This window comes from Staurois parvus, unplaced genomic scaffold (genome assembly GCF_062004578.1).
Source record: "Staurois parvus isolate SC_StPar_1 unplaced genomic scaffold, SC_StPar_1.0 ptg000126l, whole genome shotgun sequence".
NCBI classification, from domain to species: domain Eukaryota; kingdom Metazoa; phylum Chordata; class Amphibia; order Anura; family Ranidae; genus Staurois; species Staurois parvus.
In genome coordinates this window covers 173,603-192,164 of record NW_028317922.1, presented here as the reverse complement: position 1 = coordinate 192,164, position 18,562 = coordinate 173,603, and the positions used below count along the sequence as shown (strand labels likewise).

At 43.3% G+C, this 18,562-nt stretch overlaps 1 protein-coding gene across 1 annotated transcript in view; it reads left to right on the top strand.

Moving 5' to 3' along the window:
• Positions 1 to 12,743, top strand: part of LOC149466487 (autoimmune regulator-like) — a 53,180-nt gene extending 40,437 nt beyond the window's left edge. Inside the window, exons 12-14 of the mRNA XM_089672381.1 lie at positions 3,770 to 4,256; positions 7,661 to 7,729; positions 12,515 to 12,743. Of these exons, the coding sequence (XP_089528507.1) occupies positions 3,770 to 4,256; positions 7,661 to 7,729; positions 12,515 to 12,544 (586 nt within the window). The 3' untranslated portion in view covers positions 12,545 to 12,743. The remainder of the gene's footprint in view (positions 1 to 3,769; positions 4,257 to 7,660; positions 7,730 to 12,514) is intronic.
• The last annotated feature ends 5,819 nt before the right edge of the window (positions 12,744 to 18,562 follow it).

Below are 18,562 nucleotides of genomic sequence, written 5' to 3'. Positions count from 1 at the left end.
GCCCAACTCAGACAATGATTTTTACATGTTTGAAGATTTCAGTATTTTGTTATATGCGTCTTACTGAAATAAGTGTGTGAGCCCCAAGGAGTGACTGGCAGAAAGTACCGACAAAAGTGCCAAGGTTGTGCAGCCTCCCCCTGCTAGCCATTCACAAATCATGGACTGTGATGGCACTATGACTGTGCTTTGCAAATGGTCAAGCAGTGGAGGAGCCGGGTAACAACACCAGAACTATTGCCTGCAATAGACATGGTTCCCATACAGTTGAGGAACTGAAGTGCTGCCCTCGCCATATGCTCAGCGCAGCTGTTCTGGGGGGAGGTTACACACTTATTTCAGTAAGACAATTTTTATTGTTCACACTGGAGTTTTATGTAATAGCAAGCCTAGGTTCACACTACAGTGATGCAGTAAATCCCAATCACATTCAATTTGTGTGCGGTGCGATTGGAGCCATACATTTTGTATGGCTCTATTCACACCACACCCGCACCAAAAATGTGCAGGACCCTTTTTTGATCCGCACTAGAATCGGATCGCATAGGTATTCACACCCATGTGATCCGATTCTGCACATTGCACCGTGTTTTGTGGATGTCGGGGTGATGTTAACTTAACATACACACCCGCATCGGTTCGTATGAACAGGGTGCGATTGTGATGTGGTGCAGAATTCGCACTGAAAACGCTGCAAATTCCGCACCGCATCAGTGTGAACCAAGACTGAAGGATTTAAAAAAATTCTAAGCAATTACTGAGCCTGGAGTTGGGCTTTAGAATGATGGTATTTTGGATTGCATGGGCTGGGATGTGATGTAAGGATCGCAGCAGAAATGGGTAGATATTTTACTTTGGACATGCTAAAATTATTAGTGAATAAAACATTTAGGAAAGAATAGTATAGTAGCTTCAGGAAGAATATAATAATTTTACTTTTCTAATCGGAATTTAGAATCCTGAGGAGTTCAAAATCCAAGGCACAGGCACCATCCTACTTGTTTTGCAAACTGCTACCCATAAGAGAAAAAGGGCTTACAACAATGGACTACCAGCTGTAGCCACCTCAAAATAGCTGGATTCCTCAAATTTGGGAATTATAAATTAAAGTGACACTAAACTCAGTTTCAGAAATAAAGTATTCTATTCATGTTTAGCCCTCTTTGGGAGGGGTATGAGAAATGGCCCTCCCCAAACAGGATATTGTACTAAACCTGTAGCTAAATAAGAGAACCAGAACCTTTGCTAAATGAGGCACATTCGCTTCCTAGGTAATTCACCAGTAATCTAATCAAGGTAAATGGGAGCAGAGGAACTACTGCAACCAGCATATAAAACTGACTATAAGTATATGGATGCACACCAGTATGGAAACAATACAAACTTTATATAAGAAAAGATTATTAATAGTAGATACTTTCAATATACAAGCAGGTATTATCAGTAAAGGGTTCGCTAGGAGTCCTGGTGGAATTGTGCACATATACCTGGGTACATATAGTTATTAACCGTTTCTGCGCCATCCTATAGCAGAAATACTGCTATAGGGCAGCACGGGTGCACAAATTGACATATATATACGTGAGTTTGCAGTTCCGGATAGGGGGCACGCACGCACCCTACCCACACCGCCATTTGCAGCCTCGGCTATCAATCACCGGGTCCCAGCCAGGGATTCCCCGCTGGCACCCGGCAATCTCCGAGGATTTCCCTATCTGAGGAGGGCAGCATCTCCGAAAGGCGAATTTGGTCCTGGTTCCCTTGGCTTTCCTGTGGCATTTGATCCCTGAAGCGCTGGAGAGTTTATTCTGTTATCCAACCTGGTTCTAGCCTATGCTGGCTATTGAGCCCTGAGCTAAAACTAGCTATAGAAGCCCAGACAAGAAAAGAGACAGGGTTAACTAAAATAACAGCAGCTGCATATAAACTCTATTGTAATAAACAGGGGCACCTACTTGTACACTGGAAGGTGACTACTATATACAGTACATACAGTAGCACAGACCTAGCTATCTGGCACTGTGCATGTGAGATAATAACAACAGGACAGAGATTCTCTGCCTGTCACATGGCTTAGATATACAGTCAAGAAGCTATGGGCAGCTGCAGTCAAATTATTACAATATATGAATACTTGCATAATCGTATCTGCTTCTGGTTTGTGTGAAAATACAGCAGCAGTGGCAGCCCCTGTGTGTAAAAGGTCATGTAGCTCAGTTCCCTATCTCTCTCCACTTCCTCTTTCTGGGGTTTCTGACCGAGGCCCACAGAGACAGAAAATGATGTACCTAAAATATTTTCTGTGAACATTAAGCAGCAGAGTCACTTACAGACAGCAGAGGACAGCAGATTCCTATACAAGTATGTATTCTTAAAGTGGAGTTCCACCCAAAAGGGGAATTTCCACTTTTAAAGATTGGTCCCTCGCTCCCCATTAAGGATTGGCACCTTTGGGGACTTTTGGGGGTACCGGAAATTGACAGGTACCCGCTCCCACTTCTGCTGCGATCGCCCAGGCGATCAGAAGTGGAAGTTGTCCTCCTACCCTCCCTCCCTGTAGTCTTGTGGGACACGTGACAGGTCCCAGAAGACGATGGGGCCATTCAGTGCATGCGCAGTGGGTACCTCGCTGTGAAGCCGCAAGTTGTCACAGCTGGGTGCCCACACTGAACATCCTGGCGCCTGGAATACAGGACGGCCGGTGAAACGGGCTGCCGCGGGGGCAAGTGGCTGTTTTTTAAAAGTCAGCAGCTACAGTTGTCGTAGCTGCTGACTTTTATTTTTTTACAGAGTGAGTGGAACTCACCTTTAACTCAAAAAAGTACCTTCTTGGTCTTGTTTTCTTCTTTCTTCTTTACTCTTTTTTCCTCTTTATTTACTATTTGAATCTGTGAGGCGGTAGATACTTGCCTTTGGCTGGTATATTGTTGGTGTTATATCACTGTTTTTATATTTTATGTGCCTTTACTGTTCCCAATGTAGGCGTGCCTTTTACATTGTTGGGGTTATAGCATTGTTCTCTTTATTTTGTATGTGCCACTGATAGCCCCTGCGCGGGCGTGTCTTTTGCTCTGTTTTTCTTTGTTAAAATTGTTTTTAAAAAAGTTAATAAAAATCATTGAAATACAAAAAAGTTACTTCTATTGCACACAGTTTCCTCCAAATCCCCAAATTCCTGTATTTTGCTTCTGTGATCTGACTTCCTGTTAGAGGGTGGCTATTTTCATTCTCCATGGTTCCACTGTATGTAAGTATGTTTCCTCCCTCTCTTCCTCATTCCTGAGATGAACAAGAAACTGTAGACTATGGGATTTGTGGGGTACATAGAGCAGTGCACATGGCCGCAACTAATGTGCATTGCTTGTTGCAAATATACAGAAGTGAGGAGAAAAGGAGGGGTTCAGGAGCTCATAGAGGATGTTACAAGGAAATAGAAAAACACAGTAAGTACTGACTTTGTGAAAATGATTTCAGGGTCCTTACAGTGGATGTGGATATACTTTTGGAGGTTAAAGTGGTTAAGGCTGAAGGTTTTTTACCTTTATGTATTCTATGCATGAAGGTAAAATAACCTTCTTTTTACTCATCTGTAAAAATATATATGTAGGTGAGCTATAAAGTAGAAAGCTCTAGTTCTATGTCAATTATTATGTGTCCAGTTAGGTCTGAAAAACAACAAAATTATCTTTTATCTAAGTTGTTCCTATTGTTCTGCAATAATTTTCAATATCCTAGATGTATATATAATGCTTGTTCTTTGTCATCACAGCGCAATACAGGATGCAGAGTACAATTGTGATCAGCCGACTATATATCACCAGGCTACACCCCAGACAAAAATCTGCTCCACAGCCCAAGCTGGCCCACAGCCACCACCACTACACAACTTCCATCAGCTCATACCTAAACTCCAGAATGAGCCTCAGCTGTCATCTCACAGTTGTCCCTCTGAATCATCTGGGCAGAATTACCCACAGCTCCCATTTGGGCAACAAATGAGAAGTTCACAGAAAATTCCAACAACTACAGCACATGCTGTCCAACCTCAGCGTTATACGGCAACTAGTGCTCAGATTCCTCTTCCCAACACTGACATCAGTCACACACATGCCATATGTCCCCACACTGAGTCTCGACATGATTATACTGCAGTACATCAGAATGAAAGGCACGCTCCCCCAACCACCAGAGCAGAAGCTCCAGGGTCATCAGCACGAGTGGAAATGATCCACAACTCTGGAACCTTACAGACAGAGGTGAGTTGGGTTAAAGAATCCCAATCTGATTACAAAGCAGGATGCTGATTTTAAGTGCTATGCAAATTAAAAAAATACACATAGGTTTACCTGCTCTAAATGGACTGTGAGAGTAGCTGATATGTATCACCAAAACCCGACACCATAACAAACTGTCTGCGTTACTGCCCAACTCCAGTATGAACCATTTTGGCTACCCTCCAGTGCCTGCGCCAGGGGTAGGCAACCTTAAAGAGGTGGAGATCTACCTGAACAACATGGGAGAAGTCAAAGATTACCGGTCACAGTGTCTCCCAGTGTCAGCTTCTCACACACCTGATTTAAACCTCTAATTGCCGTACTACTGTGTCGCAATCACATGCATTGCACGGTAGTCATGGGTTTAAATCGGGTGTTGAGGCAACATATTGGCTCCTCATCACCTGTCAAACACACTCAGATTGCTTTTCAGAGGAGCAGCAGTGCCTGCTGCACTTGTGAATGATCCCTTAATTGCATTTGGTAGTGGCACCCTTAGAGTCTGCCTTTACATTAGGGTCCAGATCAGCGTTCCCCCCCCCCTTACATCATGGTCGAAATCAGAGCCCCTCTTTACATGAAATCCCCCCCATCAGAGTCCCCCTCTTATATCAGGGTCCAGATCAGATTTCCCCCATACATCAGGGTCCAGATCAGAGTTCCTCATACATCAGGGTCCAGATCAGAGCTCCTCCTTACATGAGAACCCCCTTACATAATGGTCCAGATCATAGCCTCTTCTTACATGAGGGTATCCCATCAGAGTCCCCCGCTTACACCAGGTCAATATCAGAGCCCTCCTAATATGGAAGTCCCCTATCAGAGGGCCCTGATGTAAGATGGACTCAGATGAACACATGGTTTTTGGAATTTCTTTGCTTTGTTTCATAGAAGTTCTTTTTCTGTTCTGAATAAAATCATGCTAATTACAAAACAGCTCCAAGTAAAACTTATTCAGTCATTCACATTTTATTTGTTTTATAAAAACTGATTAAATGTAAAATGTGGCCCTAGCATTGAAAAGTTTGAAGATCCTTGGCCTACGCCATAAGAATATAGTATATGGATTAAGATTAGGCAATTGTTAGTGCTGAACTCCAGGGAAAAAAATGTTATTTTGCAAACAACACGTTTAAAAGGTTACTGCTAATAATGCATATACTAGGTGCAGATGGCTGCTGTTTACTGTAAAGATCATACTTTGTTTGAAGCTGGATGCTAGAGACAGCACTAGTGAATGGACAAGTGGAGATCTGACTTTTATCGTCCTTCCTCTTCCCTTGTCCATTTACTGAACTTGTATTCTCTGAACAGAATAGACAGCTTTTTGTGAATGGATGAGGGGAGAGAAAAGAGCATTCCTGCCATGCCAGAAGTATAGCGCTGTTTCTGGTATCTGGATTCAACCTATGATTTTTACAGTATCCAGCTGCCAGCCACAAATACACCCATTATTAGGCTTCATTCAAACAGGTATACCAATCCGTACACCTGTGTGAAGAGCCTTTGTGTAAACCCGTGCAGAGAGCTCAGTTCAGAACCAGGCTATGTGTGTCCTGATCCTTGCATTGGCTCTGCACTGATGTACACTTGGGGAAGCACTTGGAGATCTGTGCAGATCCTGTCACTGATTTGAACAGACTGCCTGCATGAACACCTGTACATCCCACGTGGGTGAAGATGACCCTTCACATGGGTGTATGGATCAGCACACGCATGTAAATGTGGTCCTAGAGGTAACTTATTTAACTTCTGCTGCAGTTTGCAAAATATTTTTTTCCTGGAGTTTGACTTAATCAAGCTGGTTCTGCAGCTGGCCATGCCTGTACATGCAATGGTTTGGCAGGGGTTGGGGGGAGCTGATACTGCCCTGCCATTTTATTTTACCCACAGCTACTTACAACTCATTACAACAACACTTCCTCTCAAAAAGTATTTCTCATCAGTTCTAAATACAGCCAGATATAATTACCTGCCACTATGAATACATTAGAAAGGCCTCACATTGGGAACTGAGAAGGGTTTGTAGCCATAAACCTTTCTTAATTTCCCTGAAACCTCCACATACCCAGGAGCCAAGATCAAGATATGGGTGAGAAGCTGTTCTGGCTCAGTCCTGTAAGGCTTGTTTGTTTCACACAGGCATCAGCTTGTATAGGAACAGTGTGAACGGCAAGCTATTGACATTTATTAGCAAGTACTGCAAAGCTTTCAGCAGCTTTTTCTAAGCCCTTAAAGTGTTACTAAACCCAGGACCCTGCATTCACTATATCTGGTCTACCACAGAACACACAATATGGAATGGAATTATTTTAGTAAAAATAAACTGCTAAATACCTTTCCCCATCAGCAGTTAGAGCAGTCTTGTGACTTCTATCAGTGTCCAGCAGAGCACTGGTTAAAGCTTGTAGGAGGAGTTTTCATTTTTCTCTAGGAGGATGCAGAACCCCTGACCTCTGTCTGGACAGTGCTTATTGGCCCTGTGCTGACCACATGCACTCTCTCAAGAAAAAAGAAAATCTCTCTAGCAATACCCACCAAACTGAGAATGTGTAGAATGTCTTATCAGGCGATAAGAGGGGGACACTGGAAGAAGGGGAGAATCAGAGAAGTAAGGATCGAACATCCTTTTTACACAATGCAGAGGATTAACCCCTTAGGTTAAAAAGTGAGTATATTAAGCATGCTTTACTGCATATACAAACTGATTTTACTGCTATGGGTTTAGTAACACCCTTCAGCTCCTTTTGGAAATGTTATAGACAAATCTTAATGGGAGTGCTGATTGCCACTTTAAACAAGCTATTAGCAGGCTTTAGTAGGACTTCAACAAGCTTAAAGTAATGCTGAAGCCTGCAAACACATTGTTTAAAGTGGAAATCAGCATTCCCTTTAGGATCTGTGGTAAATATTTGCAAATTGGAGATGAATGGTATTTTAAAGGCTTCAACAACGCTTTCTGAAAGTTCTGAAAATGCTTTGTAAAACAGGCCAAATGGAAGGTCAATAGCTCACAGCTGGAAATTGGCTACAAAAAATCATGGTGCCGAAAATTCATAGGGCACTGCAGTACCCCGACACCTCTTTTGTCTCAGATATACAAAGCCACAATGATAAAGTCTTATTACCATAATATGCAAGTCTGATAGATTATAGACATAGGAAAATGATTTTAGAAAAAATATCTGCAACATAGTAAAAGATCTATTATAAATGTATTTTACATGCGAAAAAGAAATGTTGCAAAAATATCATACCACATTCAACATTGAAAATGTGTCTATTGTAATGTACTTCCCTTCATCTCCCTGACCATACGTATTTCAATGAGCTCGAGTTGCTGCTACACTTTACAATGGTTATTTTGTTATATCTTTTTTCCTTAGGCACTAACTGAAACTATTGGCAGCAACCTGACATTGAGCCGACATGAGCTGGAATGTCTCATCACTGAGGTGAATGTCATGGTATTCGTTTTGTGTACTTATCCATTTATTATGTTTAATACCTGTTACTGCTCCTGTTTCCACAGAGTTTAACAATAAGTATATTTTGGTTACTATAAAACACATTTTAAAATAAGTATTAACATGTGGTTCACATGACTTTTATGTCTAGCTGACCACAAGCTATCTCTTTCCTGTGTAGTTAAAATAGCACTTCTCTTTTCTTCACAGATATTCTAGAACATTCATTCTTTAGAACCGTATGGTGAAACGCTGTTATTTCCAGTACTTAAGTATACACTCACCAACCACTTTATTAGGTACACCTTGCTAACACAAATTGCTAATCAGCCAATCACATGGCAGCAACTCAATGAATGTAGGCATCTAGACGTGGTGAAGACATGGTTCAAACCGAGCATCAGAATTGGGAGGAAAGGGGATTTAAGTGACTTTGAACGTGGCATAGTTGTTGGTGCCAGATGGGCTGGTCTGAGTATTTCAAAGACTGCTCATCTACTGGGATTTTCATGCACAACCATCTCTAGGGTTTACAGAGAATGGTCCGAAAAAATAAAGTATCCAGTGAGCGGCAGTTGTGTGGACTAAAATGTCTTGTTGTTGTCAGAGGTCAGAGGAGAATGGCCATCCCTTTATGATTACAGTGTACCTATCTTCTGATGGCTACTTCCAGCAAGATAATGCTTATAATAATTCCAACACCTTGTTGAATCTATGCTATGAAGAATTAAGGCAAAAGGGGGTCCAACCCCATAATAGCAAGGTGTACCTAATAAAGTGGCTGGTGAGTGTATTTTATAATTTCTTTATGTACACTTATGCAGTGTTTTGAGCATCAAATAAATAAAAGTGTCACACGAACATTGGCTAATTTGTTGCATGATAATGGTGTGCTGTCAATTTCCTGCAATGCTGCTCCTCACTGTCTGTCTATACACATCCACCTCTCCTCCCCTCCTGCAGTGATGCTCCTTGCTACCCGCCCATACACAGCCACCTTTCCTCCCCTCCTGCAGTGCTACTTCTTGCTGTCCATCCATACACATCCACCTCTCCTCCCCTCCTGCAGTGCTACTTCTCGCTGTCCATCCATACACATCCGCCTCTCCTCCCCTCCTGCAGTGCTGCTTCTCGCTGCACGTCCATACACATCAGCTTCTCCTCCCCTCCTACAATGCTGGTTCTTGCTGTCCATCCATACACATCCACCTCTCCTCCCCTCCTGCAGTGCTGCTTCTCGCTGCCTGTCCATACACATCTGCCTCTCCTCCCCTCCTGCAGTGCTGCTTCTCGCTGTCCATCCATACACATCCACCTCTCCTGCCCTCCTGCAGTGCTGCTTCTCGCTGTCCATCCATACACATCCGCCTCTCCTCCCCTCCTGCAGTGCTGCTTCTCGCTGTCCATCCGTACACATCCGCCTCTCCTCCCCTCCTGCAGTGCTGCTTCTCGCTGTCCATCCGTACACATCCGCCTCTCCTCCCCTCCTGCAGTGCTGCTTCTCGCTGTCCATCCATACACATCCACCTCTCCTCCCCTCCTGCAGTGCTGCTTCTCGCTGCCTGTCCATACACATCTGCCTCTCCTCCCCTCCTGCAGTGCTGCTTCTCGCTGTCCATCCATACACATCCACCTCTCCTGCCCTCCTGCAGTGCTGCTTCTCGCTGTCCATCCGTACACATCCGCCTCTCCTCCCCTCCTGCAGTGCTGCTTCTCGCTGTCCATCCGTACACATCCGCCTCTCCTCCCCTCCTGCAGTGCTGCTTCTCGCTGTCCATCCATACACATCCACCTCTCCTCCCCTCCTGCAGTGCTGCTTCTCGCTGCCTGTCCATACACATCTGCCTCTCCTCCCCTCCTGCAGTGCTGCTTCTCGCTGTCCATCCATACACATCCACCTCTCCTGCCCTCCTGCAGTGCTGCTTCTCGCTGTCCATCCGTACACATCCGCCTCTCCTCCCCTCCTGCAGTGTTGCTTCTCGCTGTCCATCAGTACACATCCACCTCTCCTCCCCTCCTGCAGTGCTGCTTCTCGCTGCACGTCCATACACATCCACCTCTCCTCCCCTCCTGCAGTGCTGCTTCTCGCTGCACGTCCATACACATCAGCTTCTCCTCCCCTCCTACAGTGCTGGTTCTCTCTGTCCATCCATACACATCCACCTCTCCTCCCCTCCTGCAGTGCTGCTTCTCGCTGCCTGTCCATATACATCCGCCTCTCCTCCCCTCCTGCAGTGCTGCTTCTCGCTGTCCATCCATACACATCCACCTCTCCTGCAGTGCTGCTTCTCGCTGTCCATCCGTACACATCCACCTCTCCTCCCCTCCTGCAGTGCTGCTTCTCGCTGCCCGTCCATGCACATCAACCTCTCCTCCCCTCCTGCAGTGCTGCCTCTTGCTGTCCATCCATACACAGCCGCCTCTCCTCCCCTCCCCTCCCCTCCTGCAGTGCTGCTTCTCGCTGTCCATCCATACACATCCATACACATCCACCTGTCCTCCCCTCCTACAGTACTGCTTCTCACTGTCCATCCATACACATCCACCTCTCCTCCCCTCCTGCAGTGCTGCTTTTCGCTGTATGTTCATACAAATCCACCTCTCCTCCATACTGAATTCAGAAGTCTATTATGGTATGCTGCATGAAAACTTTTTATTAAAGAAACTCTGTCATCCAATACATTAAAACAGACCTCCAGGAATTCAGCCACTTTTTAAAAAGTGCTGGCTTGCAATAGATTAAATCCAGTGAGGTGTATACTACCTTGTGGACTTATCTCTTATATTTATAATTTACATTTTACTCAGTGCCAGGAGTTCTACTTTACTTCCAGCACTTTGACAGAAATGATGCTGCTTTCTCACATAGGAAGCCCTCTGCCTGTTCCTTCCCTCCGCAGTCCATTTACAGAAGACTTTGTATTTTGAGAATGAGTGCAAATAATACAAAGAACTCCATGATTGGGCAAGAGTGGCTGCCCATGCATAGGGGTGGGCAGAGTGGTTGCCCATGCAGATTCTGCATCTGAGACCCGAAGTTCCAGCACAGGAGCACCAGGAGTACAGTGATAGTTATAATCCCAGTGCTTAGTAAAAATGTAATAATAATGCAAATAATGAAAATAAGTCCACAGAAGTGCTCAAGGCATCAGCAGAAGAAGTGGTCCCACACCAGTGTGTGAATCACGCATAGCTCACCTGTGCATCCTTGACTTCTATGCTATGTAAAAACTAAAATGGCATTTTTAAGCCAGCTTACATCCAAGTGAATTTAGATACAAGAGGCTATGGGGTTGATTTACTTAAGGCAAATATGTTGTTTACTTTGCAAGGGAATTTTCCCTTAGCTTAGTGAATGAGGTGAAGCTCTTCTGACTTCCATCATCCAATCATGTGCCAGCAAAAATACTAGTTTTTTTGTTTTGTATTTTTAATTTTCATTGCAAGTGATTAGGTATATTTTGAAATTGAATTCTTACCATATTCACTAAGCTAAGGGAAATTTCCTGGCAAAATGAACAGCCAATTTCCCTTGAACAGTGACAGGGATGAAGGGTTCAGCCACCTGGTACCTAGTTACAAATGCTAGTATACAGAGACGCGGGTGCAAGGGTAGAACGTGTATCTGCAGCAAAAGGCAATGCATGCACTACCTCATTCTCACTCCCTGATTGATCAGTTTTTGATTTTGTAAGTCCTTTTGACATTATATTATGTAGTATTCAGATAGTATACCGTTCTAGAGGCTCTGTAGTACCTCCCAAATGTCCATGTTGCATACGGTATTCAGCTAATAAAGTGATATTAAACTCTCAGTTTTTAAGCATTTTGAGCAGCTGGTTTAATCAAGTACTTAGTACACAGTTTTTACCTATACAGTCCCTAGCCTATAAAGCATCCTTGCCTATGTTCCAGTTTAAGCTGGTTCCATGACTGCTGCCACAGGTCTCCTGTTTCAGGGTGGCTCCTTTCTCTTGCAGCGTCCTATGAAACCACCCTTGCATGCATGGACTGTCTGCTGTTAATTCTTTCATGTGAAGACCGGAAGTTCAGGGAAGTAGCAGTGAGACAGCAGGAGCCAGTAGCATTGAAAGTTGTAAACTTCAAGTGCCGGAGTAAGAATTTTAACAAGTAGTGTACTGGGAACTGTTTATTTTATTGTGCTCAGAGTGTTAAACTCAAAAAATGTGGTGGGTTTAATACTACTTTAAGGCTCATTTCAAATGAAGGGTCCGATCAGGTCCGCCTGTCAGTTTTTCAGGTGGACCTGATTGGGCCCTCCATTCACCCCTATGGACTTGTATCTGTTTACACCTGCCTACCTCTAATCCAATCTGGTCCACTACAAAAAAAATGGAAGGGGCCCTGTCCCCCTCCATCTATGTGTATCGGATCGCAGGGCAGTCGGGTGTAAATGAACAGCAGAGTCCATTTTCTTCTGGCCACCCATAGAGTAGAGTAGGCTCAGTCTGCGGTGTCTGCTCTGCATAAAGTGAGCGGACATGGACCTGTTACCCACCTGCTCTGCTCTGATCAGCAGGGGACCTGTGATCTACTGACCAGAATGCATTGCCCCGTATGAAAGAGGCCTAATGCATGTGATGGTACAAGAAATTAAATAAATGGATCTTGCAGACTTGACTCCCAGAAGTCAAGTCTGTAAAATCAACTATGATAAATTAAAAAAGAAAACATTCCTTTAAGATTGCTCTGTCCTGTGACTGGTTGTGTATTCTATCCCCCTGACAGAGCTCATTTGATTGCTTCTTACAGTGGGCCTACCAGAATATGAACCGGCAATGATGTGATCTGACAGCACCTCGATTTCTGCCTTGATTACACTTATCTGAAGAACAAATGAATTGTTTTGTTGTTTAACTTACCAATCAATACTGATACGAAAATTTCTTCAAATTTCATATTTTCCTTGCTTTCAACAATAAAAGATTTTATGATAATGTTAAATCAGCATAAAAGTAAATATACGCTTTGGAAAAGACAACACATTTGGCAAGTATTTTTTCATACAGTTGATTTGTTGGCTGCCATTGACACTGTTCCTATACAATGTTTTCTTGTTTAAAGGACACCTTTAGTCATAAATGAGTCTTTTACATCAACACCACAATAACAGTGACCTCAACAATAACAGCTGTAACAACAGTCTTATAACATTGTGCTTGAAGCATATTAAACTAGAAGGAGCAGCTTCATACAACCACGGTTTATTACATGATGTTATAATGTTGCACCGTACATAAGGTATTATTGCATTGAACACAGACTACTTATTTATTTTAAATGGTGAGTCCACTCCTTAAATATAGCAGTCACTCCCCCAAAAGGGACGCTGAAAACAAACCAGGTCTCACTTACCTGTTCAGAGGCTTCCAGCCCAGGTATCAGCTCCAGAAGCACACCAACAAAATTCAGGCTCAATCTAGGGGTGTCTTTTGAAGTTTTATTGCAGATCTTTAACATAGGCAGGAAGGAGGGATGAGGGTGCAGCAGACTCAAAAGCAACCGCAGGTCTTGGAGGACAAATTCTGAAACAAAGTTCTGTTTCAGCAGTATTGGGCCCTTCAGTAGCATCCTCATAGTAATGCTGAAAGTTAACCTAAGACTCTATAGGAGCAATCACAGTTCTTGCACACCTGGAGCTACCGGCGAAAGGTCCTACTCACAATGTCCAGAGGCAGCTCCCAACCAGCTCCCATGCAGCACTCATCAGTGAAAGGTTTCCTCTCCAGCCCAGCTTCTAAAGGTTTCCTTCCTGCATGTTTCCTTAACCACTTGTCTACCGCTCACAGTAAATATACTGTGAGCGGGCAGCAGGTACAGGCACAATCATGTAAATGCATGAGATCGGCCTTCTGGAATTGGACACAGCACAAGTTTGCCAGCTAATTTCAGTCAATGATTTTGGCTGATATCAGCTGATCAGCTGTGTCCAATCACATACAGAGTTCTGTTTACAAAAACACTGAACTCTGTGCAGTCTGAACAGCAATCTGGCTGCTTCTTCTCCCTGAAAAGCAGGGAGAATAAACAGCCAAACAGTAAAATAAACGTAGCACATATTACACACATTGTTAGGCACACAGATAACACTTTGATTGCCCCTAGTTGTTAACTCCTTCCCAGCCAGTGTCACTAGTACAGTGATAGTTTACAGTTTTAGCATTGATTACTGGATTAGTATGACTATTGATGTCAGTGTCAGTTAGTGTACCTGTGTACATCCCAGCCACCATCAGCTAGTGCCAGATTGCCCGCCACACTCTCACAGTCCCACTATAGATCGCTGATCATCGCCTTTATCAGTATAATGTTGTAGCTGTGCAACTTCCCATATATATATATATATATATATATATATATATATATATATATATATATGTATACACCCTAGTTTGTAGACGCTTTAACTTTCACAGAAACCAATTAATATACGCTCATTGGGTTTTTTCCAAAGACATTGTAGTAGAATGTAGTACAATACATTTTGGCCTAGATTTCTGAATACATTTTGTTTTTTAATTTTTGTATTGGATATGTTTTATAACAGAAATGAGAAAATATTGTTTTTTTTTCCACAGTTTCCAGTGTTTTTTCCTTTATATAATAATAATAAAAAAAAACAGTGGTAATCAAATACCACCTAAAGAAAGCTCTATTTGTTTAAAAAAATTATATAAATTCCATTTGCGTATAGTGTTGCATGACCACTCAATTGCCAGTTAAAGTAGTGCAATGCGGAATAGCAAAAAATTACCTAGTCATGAAGGTGGTAAAACCTTCCAGAGTGGTCAAGTCCAGCTCCCTTCAAGCATTCAACCATAGCATCTGCTGAGGCCTAACAGCAGTAGTTTTTCTGTATCAGACACAGAGGCTGCCTCCCAGGGGCAGAAGCCCCAGGAGAGAGAGCTCTGAGCAGACCCTCCCATAATTTGACTTCTCTCCAGCCACACCTTCTGGGCCTCTCTCCCAGGTATTGGCTGGAGTCAGATAAATATTCATATACCATAGCAGTGACTGATCCTTCCATACTATTTCTGGAACATTTTTCCATAGGAAGGCAGGAGCAATCAGCAACCAGGTTTGGGGATAAACCTGATCAGACCTAAAAAATAAATTGCTGTTCAGCTGGGTACAGCAGAGCCAAAATCTACATTTATCCAGCCTGGGGCAGGGTGCTACACAAGGAAACACAGGTCCACTTTTTTTTTTTTGTTGATGTCTGGGAATTTTTCATTCAAACCTTGCGTACAGATTCCCAACGATCCATAATAAAATGTTTTCAACACACTCAATTGTATCAAACCAGACTATTAACTAATGACCCTCCAATTGATTTTTTTATCTTCAACCTGAACTATATTTATGTAAATTCTATTATACAATGCCTTCCTCCAACTGCTAGAAAACAGACCAGCCACCATCTGCTTAACATGCACTGTTTAGTGTTTACCACCAGACACAGTACCACTGATGTGATGGCTGCATTTGTATTTTTTTCTCTTTTCACCTGGTGATCCAGTCAGTAAGTCTGGTTTTTTCAACTTAACAGGGGGCAAGGTCAAACCACGCTGTGTGGACGCACACAGCCTGGCTTGGGATCAAGCCAGATCTAGCGCCCCCATAGCAAACGACTTATTATGGGTGTACTAAAAAGGGAGGAGGAGCTAAGAGCACCAGTGGGAGACCACAGAAAAGGAGGAAAGGGACCGCTTTGTGCAATACGATTGCACAGATCAGGTAAGTATAACATATTTATTTTCTTTTACAAAAAGCTTTATTGAATAATAAGCAAAGATGAACAGACAATCGTAGCAAAGATTCAATGACCAACAGTTACATATTTACAATAAATGCAAGGAAGCTGGTGCAAGGCATGTATCGATAAAAGCAAAATCTGAAAAGTTTACATAGGTGCCCTGAGGGAAGGGATGGGGAGGGAGATTGGGAGGGAACGGGTAACAGACCTTTGTGGGTCAATGATAATGTAAACTCCAAAGGGAAGTATTGCTACATCAACATTATAATAAACAGGAAAGGCCCGAGTAATGGCCACATCAAAAAAAAAAAAAAAAAAACAGTACATATTCATGACCTAGAATTTAAAAAGAAATCTAGATTGCATAAATAGCCATACGGATGCAGCGCAGAGAACAGCAGGTACTATCCGTAAATTATGCTTAAGGACAGAGTAGACAGAAGAGTAGAAAAAGACAAATAGTAGAGAGACATGGACAACACACACACACAAAAAAAAAAAAAAAAGGGGGCGAGGGAAGGGCTCCGGGGGGATCACAGCAGAATTCATCCTCATATCGATAAAAGGGACTGATCGAATCTCGAGGGCTGAGCTATATCCAGCCAAGGACGCCATATCTGCAGAAATTTTGTATGGGTATCCAACAATATGGCCGTCAGTTTTTCATTGACCATTATGAAGTTCATCCGATTTTTGACAGCCTCAAAGCTAAGGACAGGAGTCTTCCAAGCCCTTGCAATCGTCAATTTAGTTGCCATAAATAAATGTGATGCCAGCTGCCGTTCAGAGCGAAGAAGGCCCTCAAGCGGTTTAAATAGAAGAGCTTCATACGGATTACGCTTAATGTCTGTATGAAGAATAGTGCAGAGGAGGGCATATACCCTAATCCACAACCTGCGTACCTTAGGGCAAGTCCACCAGATGTGTGCCATGGTACCCAATTGTTGACATCCTCGAAAACAAACCGGGGAATAGGTAGGGATAAAGCTAGCTAGACGGGCAGGCGTATAGTACCATCGGTATAGAATTTTATAGGCATTCTCAAGAATAATGACATTCCTGGAACACTTAGATAATGTTTGGGTCATGAGCTGCCAGTCTTGTTGATCCAGGGTTCCCCCTAATTCCGACTGCCAACGCTGATGATAGGAACGAACCGGAGGGGTTCTAGAAGACATAATGGAAGAATAAATCAGGGAGATCAGACCTGGAGCATGAGGTCTATGTCTACACTGGCTTTCAAAAGGGGATAAACGGTATGGTCCTGGATGCGTACGTATTAGAGTATGAATAAAGTGACGAAGTTGAAGATAACCAAAATGTTCTCGGAGGGGAATGTTATAAGAAGAACGCAAAGTGTCAAAGGTAAGTATTCTGGTGGGGGATAGAAGTGAATGGACATCATAAAAACCATGTGTCTGCCACCAGACGAACTGCCTAGGGTTATCTTTACCTGGAGGGAATAATGGGTTATGCAATAAACGTATCAGAGGCAGATGAGGAGAGATAAGGCCCGCTGAGTACTTTACAGAATCTCAAAGACGAAGCGACAATGTCAGTGTTGGGCTAAGGTTAGATGGACGCTGAGAGTTAGAGAGCCATGGCAAGGAGGGGAGCGGTATCGGGTGAGAGTCCATCATATCTATTACAGCCCACAAGGGGAAATGGTGAGAAGCATGAATGTGAGCTAAAGGGGCAATGTTAGCCGCCAAATAGTAGGACTGGATAACAGATAACCCGCCCGCATTCCGCCGCGCAAATAAAATATGTTTACTAATTCTAGGTCGAGAGGAGCCCCAAATAGAGGACAAAAGTTTTCGCTGATGTATACGTAATATATGCGAAGGTACCGAAACTGGCAGAACACGGAATAGGTATAGTAGTTTAGGAAGATAGGTCATACGGATTGCATTAATTCTGCCGAACCATGATAACGGAAAATGAGACCAAGAGGACAAGAGCTCAGTCAACTCATGAAAAACAGTGGGAAAGTTAGCCTGATACAGTCCATCATATGTCGGGGTAAGCTTAATTCCTAGATATGGTAATGCCGAAAGCCATTGGAAGGGGAACGTTTGCTTCAAAGTAGTCAAAAGTGGTGCTGGGAGGGTAACTGACATAGCTCTTGATTTAGCTGGGTTGACATGTAAACCTGAGAGGGCGGCAAAGGAATTGAGAACTGCTAGCAGATTAGGCAAAGTAACCCCCGGATTCGAGATTGACAATAATATGTCATCCGCAAACAACGATAATTTATGTTGGGAGCCTGCCACATCAATTCCCTTAATATCAGGATGTATACGGATTGCTTCAGCCAACGGTTCCAGGGCTAAGATAAAAAGTAAAGGGGAAAGCGGGCAGCCCTGTCTAGTACCTCTAGCAACCGAGAACGTAGAAGACTCAAATCCGTAGTATCTAAGCTTCGCTTGAGGGGATGTATATAGCGAGGAGATCCATCGTAGGAAGGAAGGGCCAAAACCAAAACGATGGAGGACCGACAGGAGATACGGCCAGGATAAAGTGTCAAAAGCCTTATTAATGTCTAAGGATAAGAGCATCATATCGATTTTACGAGTATGGGCCAAATGTTGCAATTGTAAAATACGTCTGATAGCATCTCCGGCCTGCCTATGGGGAACAAATCCCACCTGATCCTTTTTAATTAGACGAGAAAGGAAGGAGTTCAATCGAGTAGCCAAAATCTTAGTAAGAATCTTCATATCGATATTGATAAGAGAGATAGGCCTATAATTAGCTCAGGAAGAATGATCTCGATCCGGTTTAGGGATCATAACCACATTAGCAGTTAAAGAGTCCGGGGAAAAATTTGAACCTCCCTTCACCGCATTAAACATAGCGGCAAGGTGAGGAGCGAGCACATCAGCCAGTTTCTTATAATAGAGTGCCGTGTATCCATCAGGACCTGGGCGTTTGCCTGTTTTCAGTTCCGTAATACATTGCAAAACCTCAGATACTTGGATATTTCGGTCCATCAGATCCCTATGGGCCGACGTTAAAGTAGGTAACGACAAACTAGATAAGAA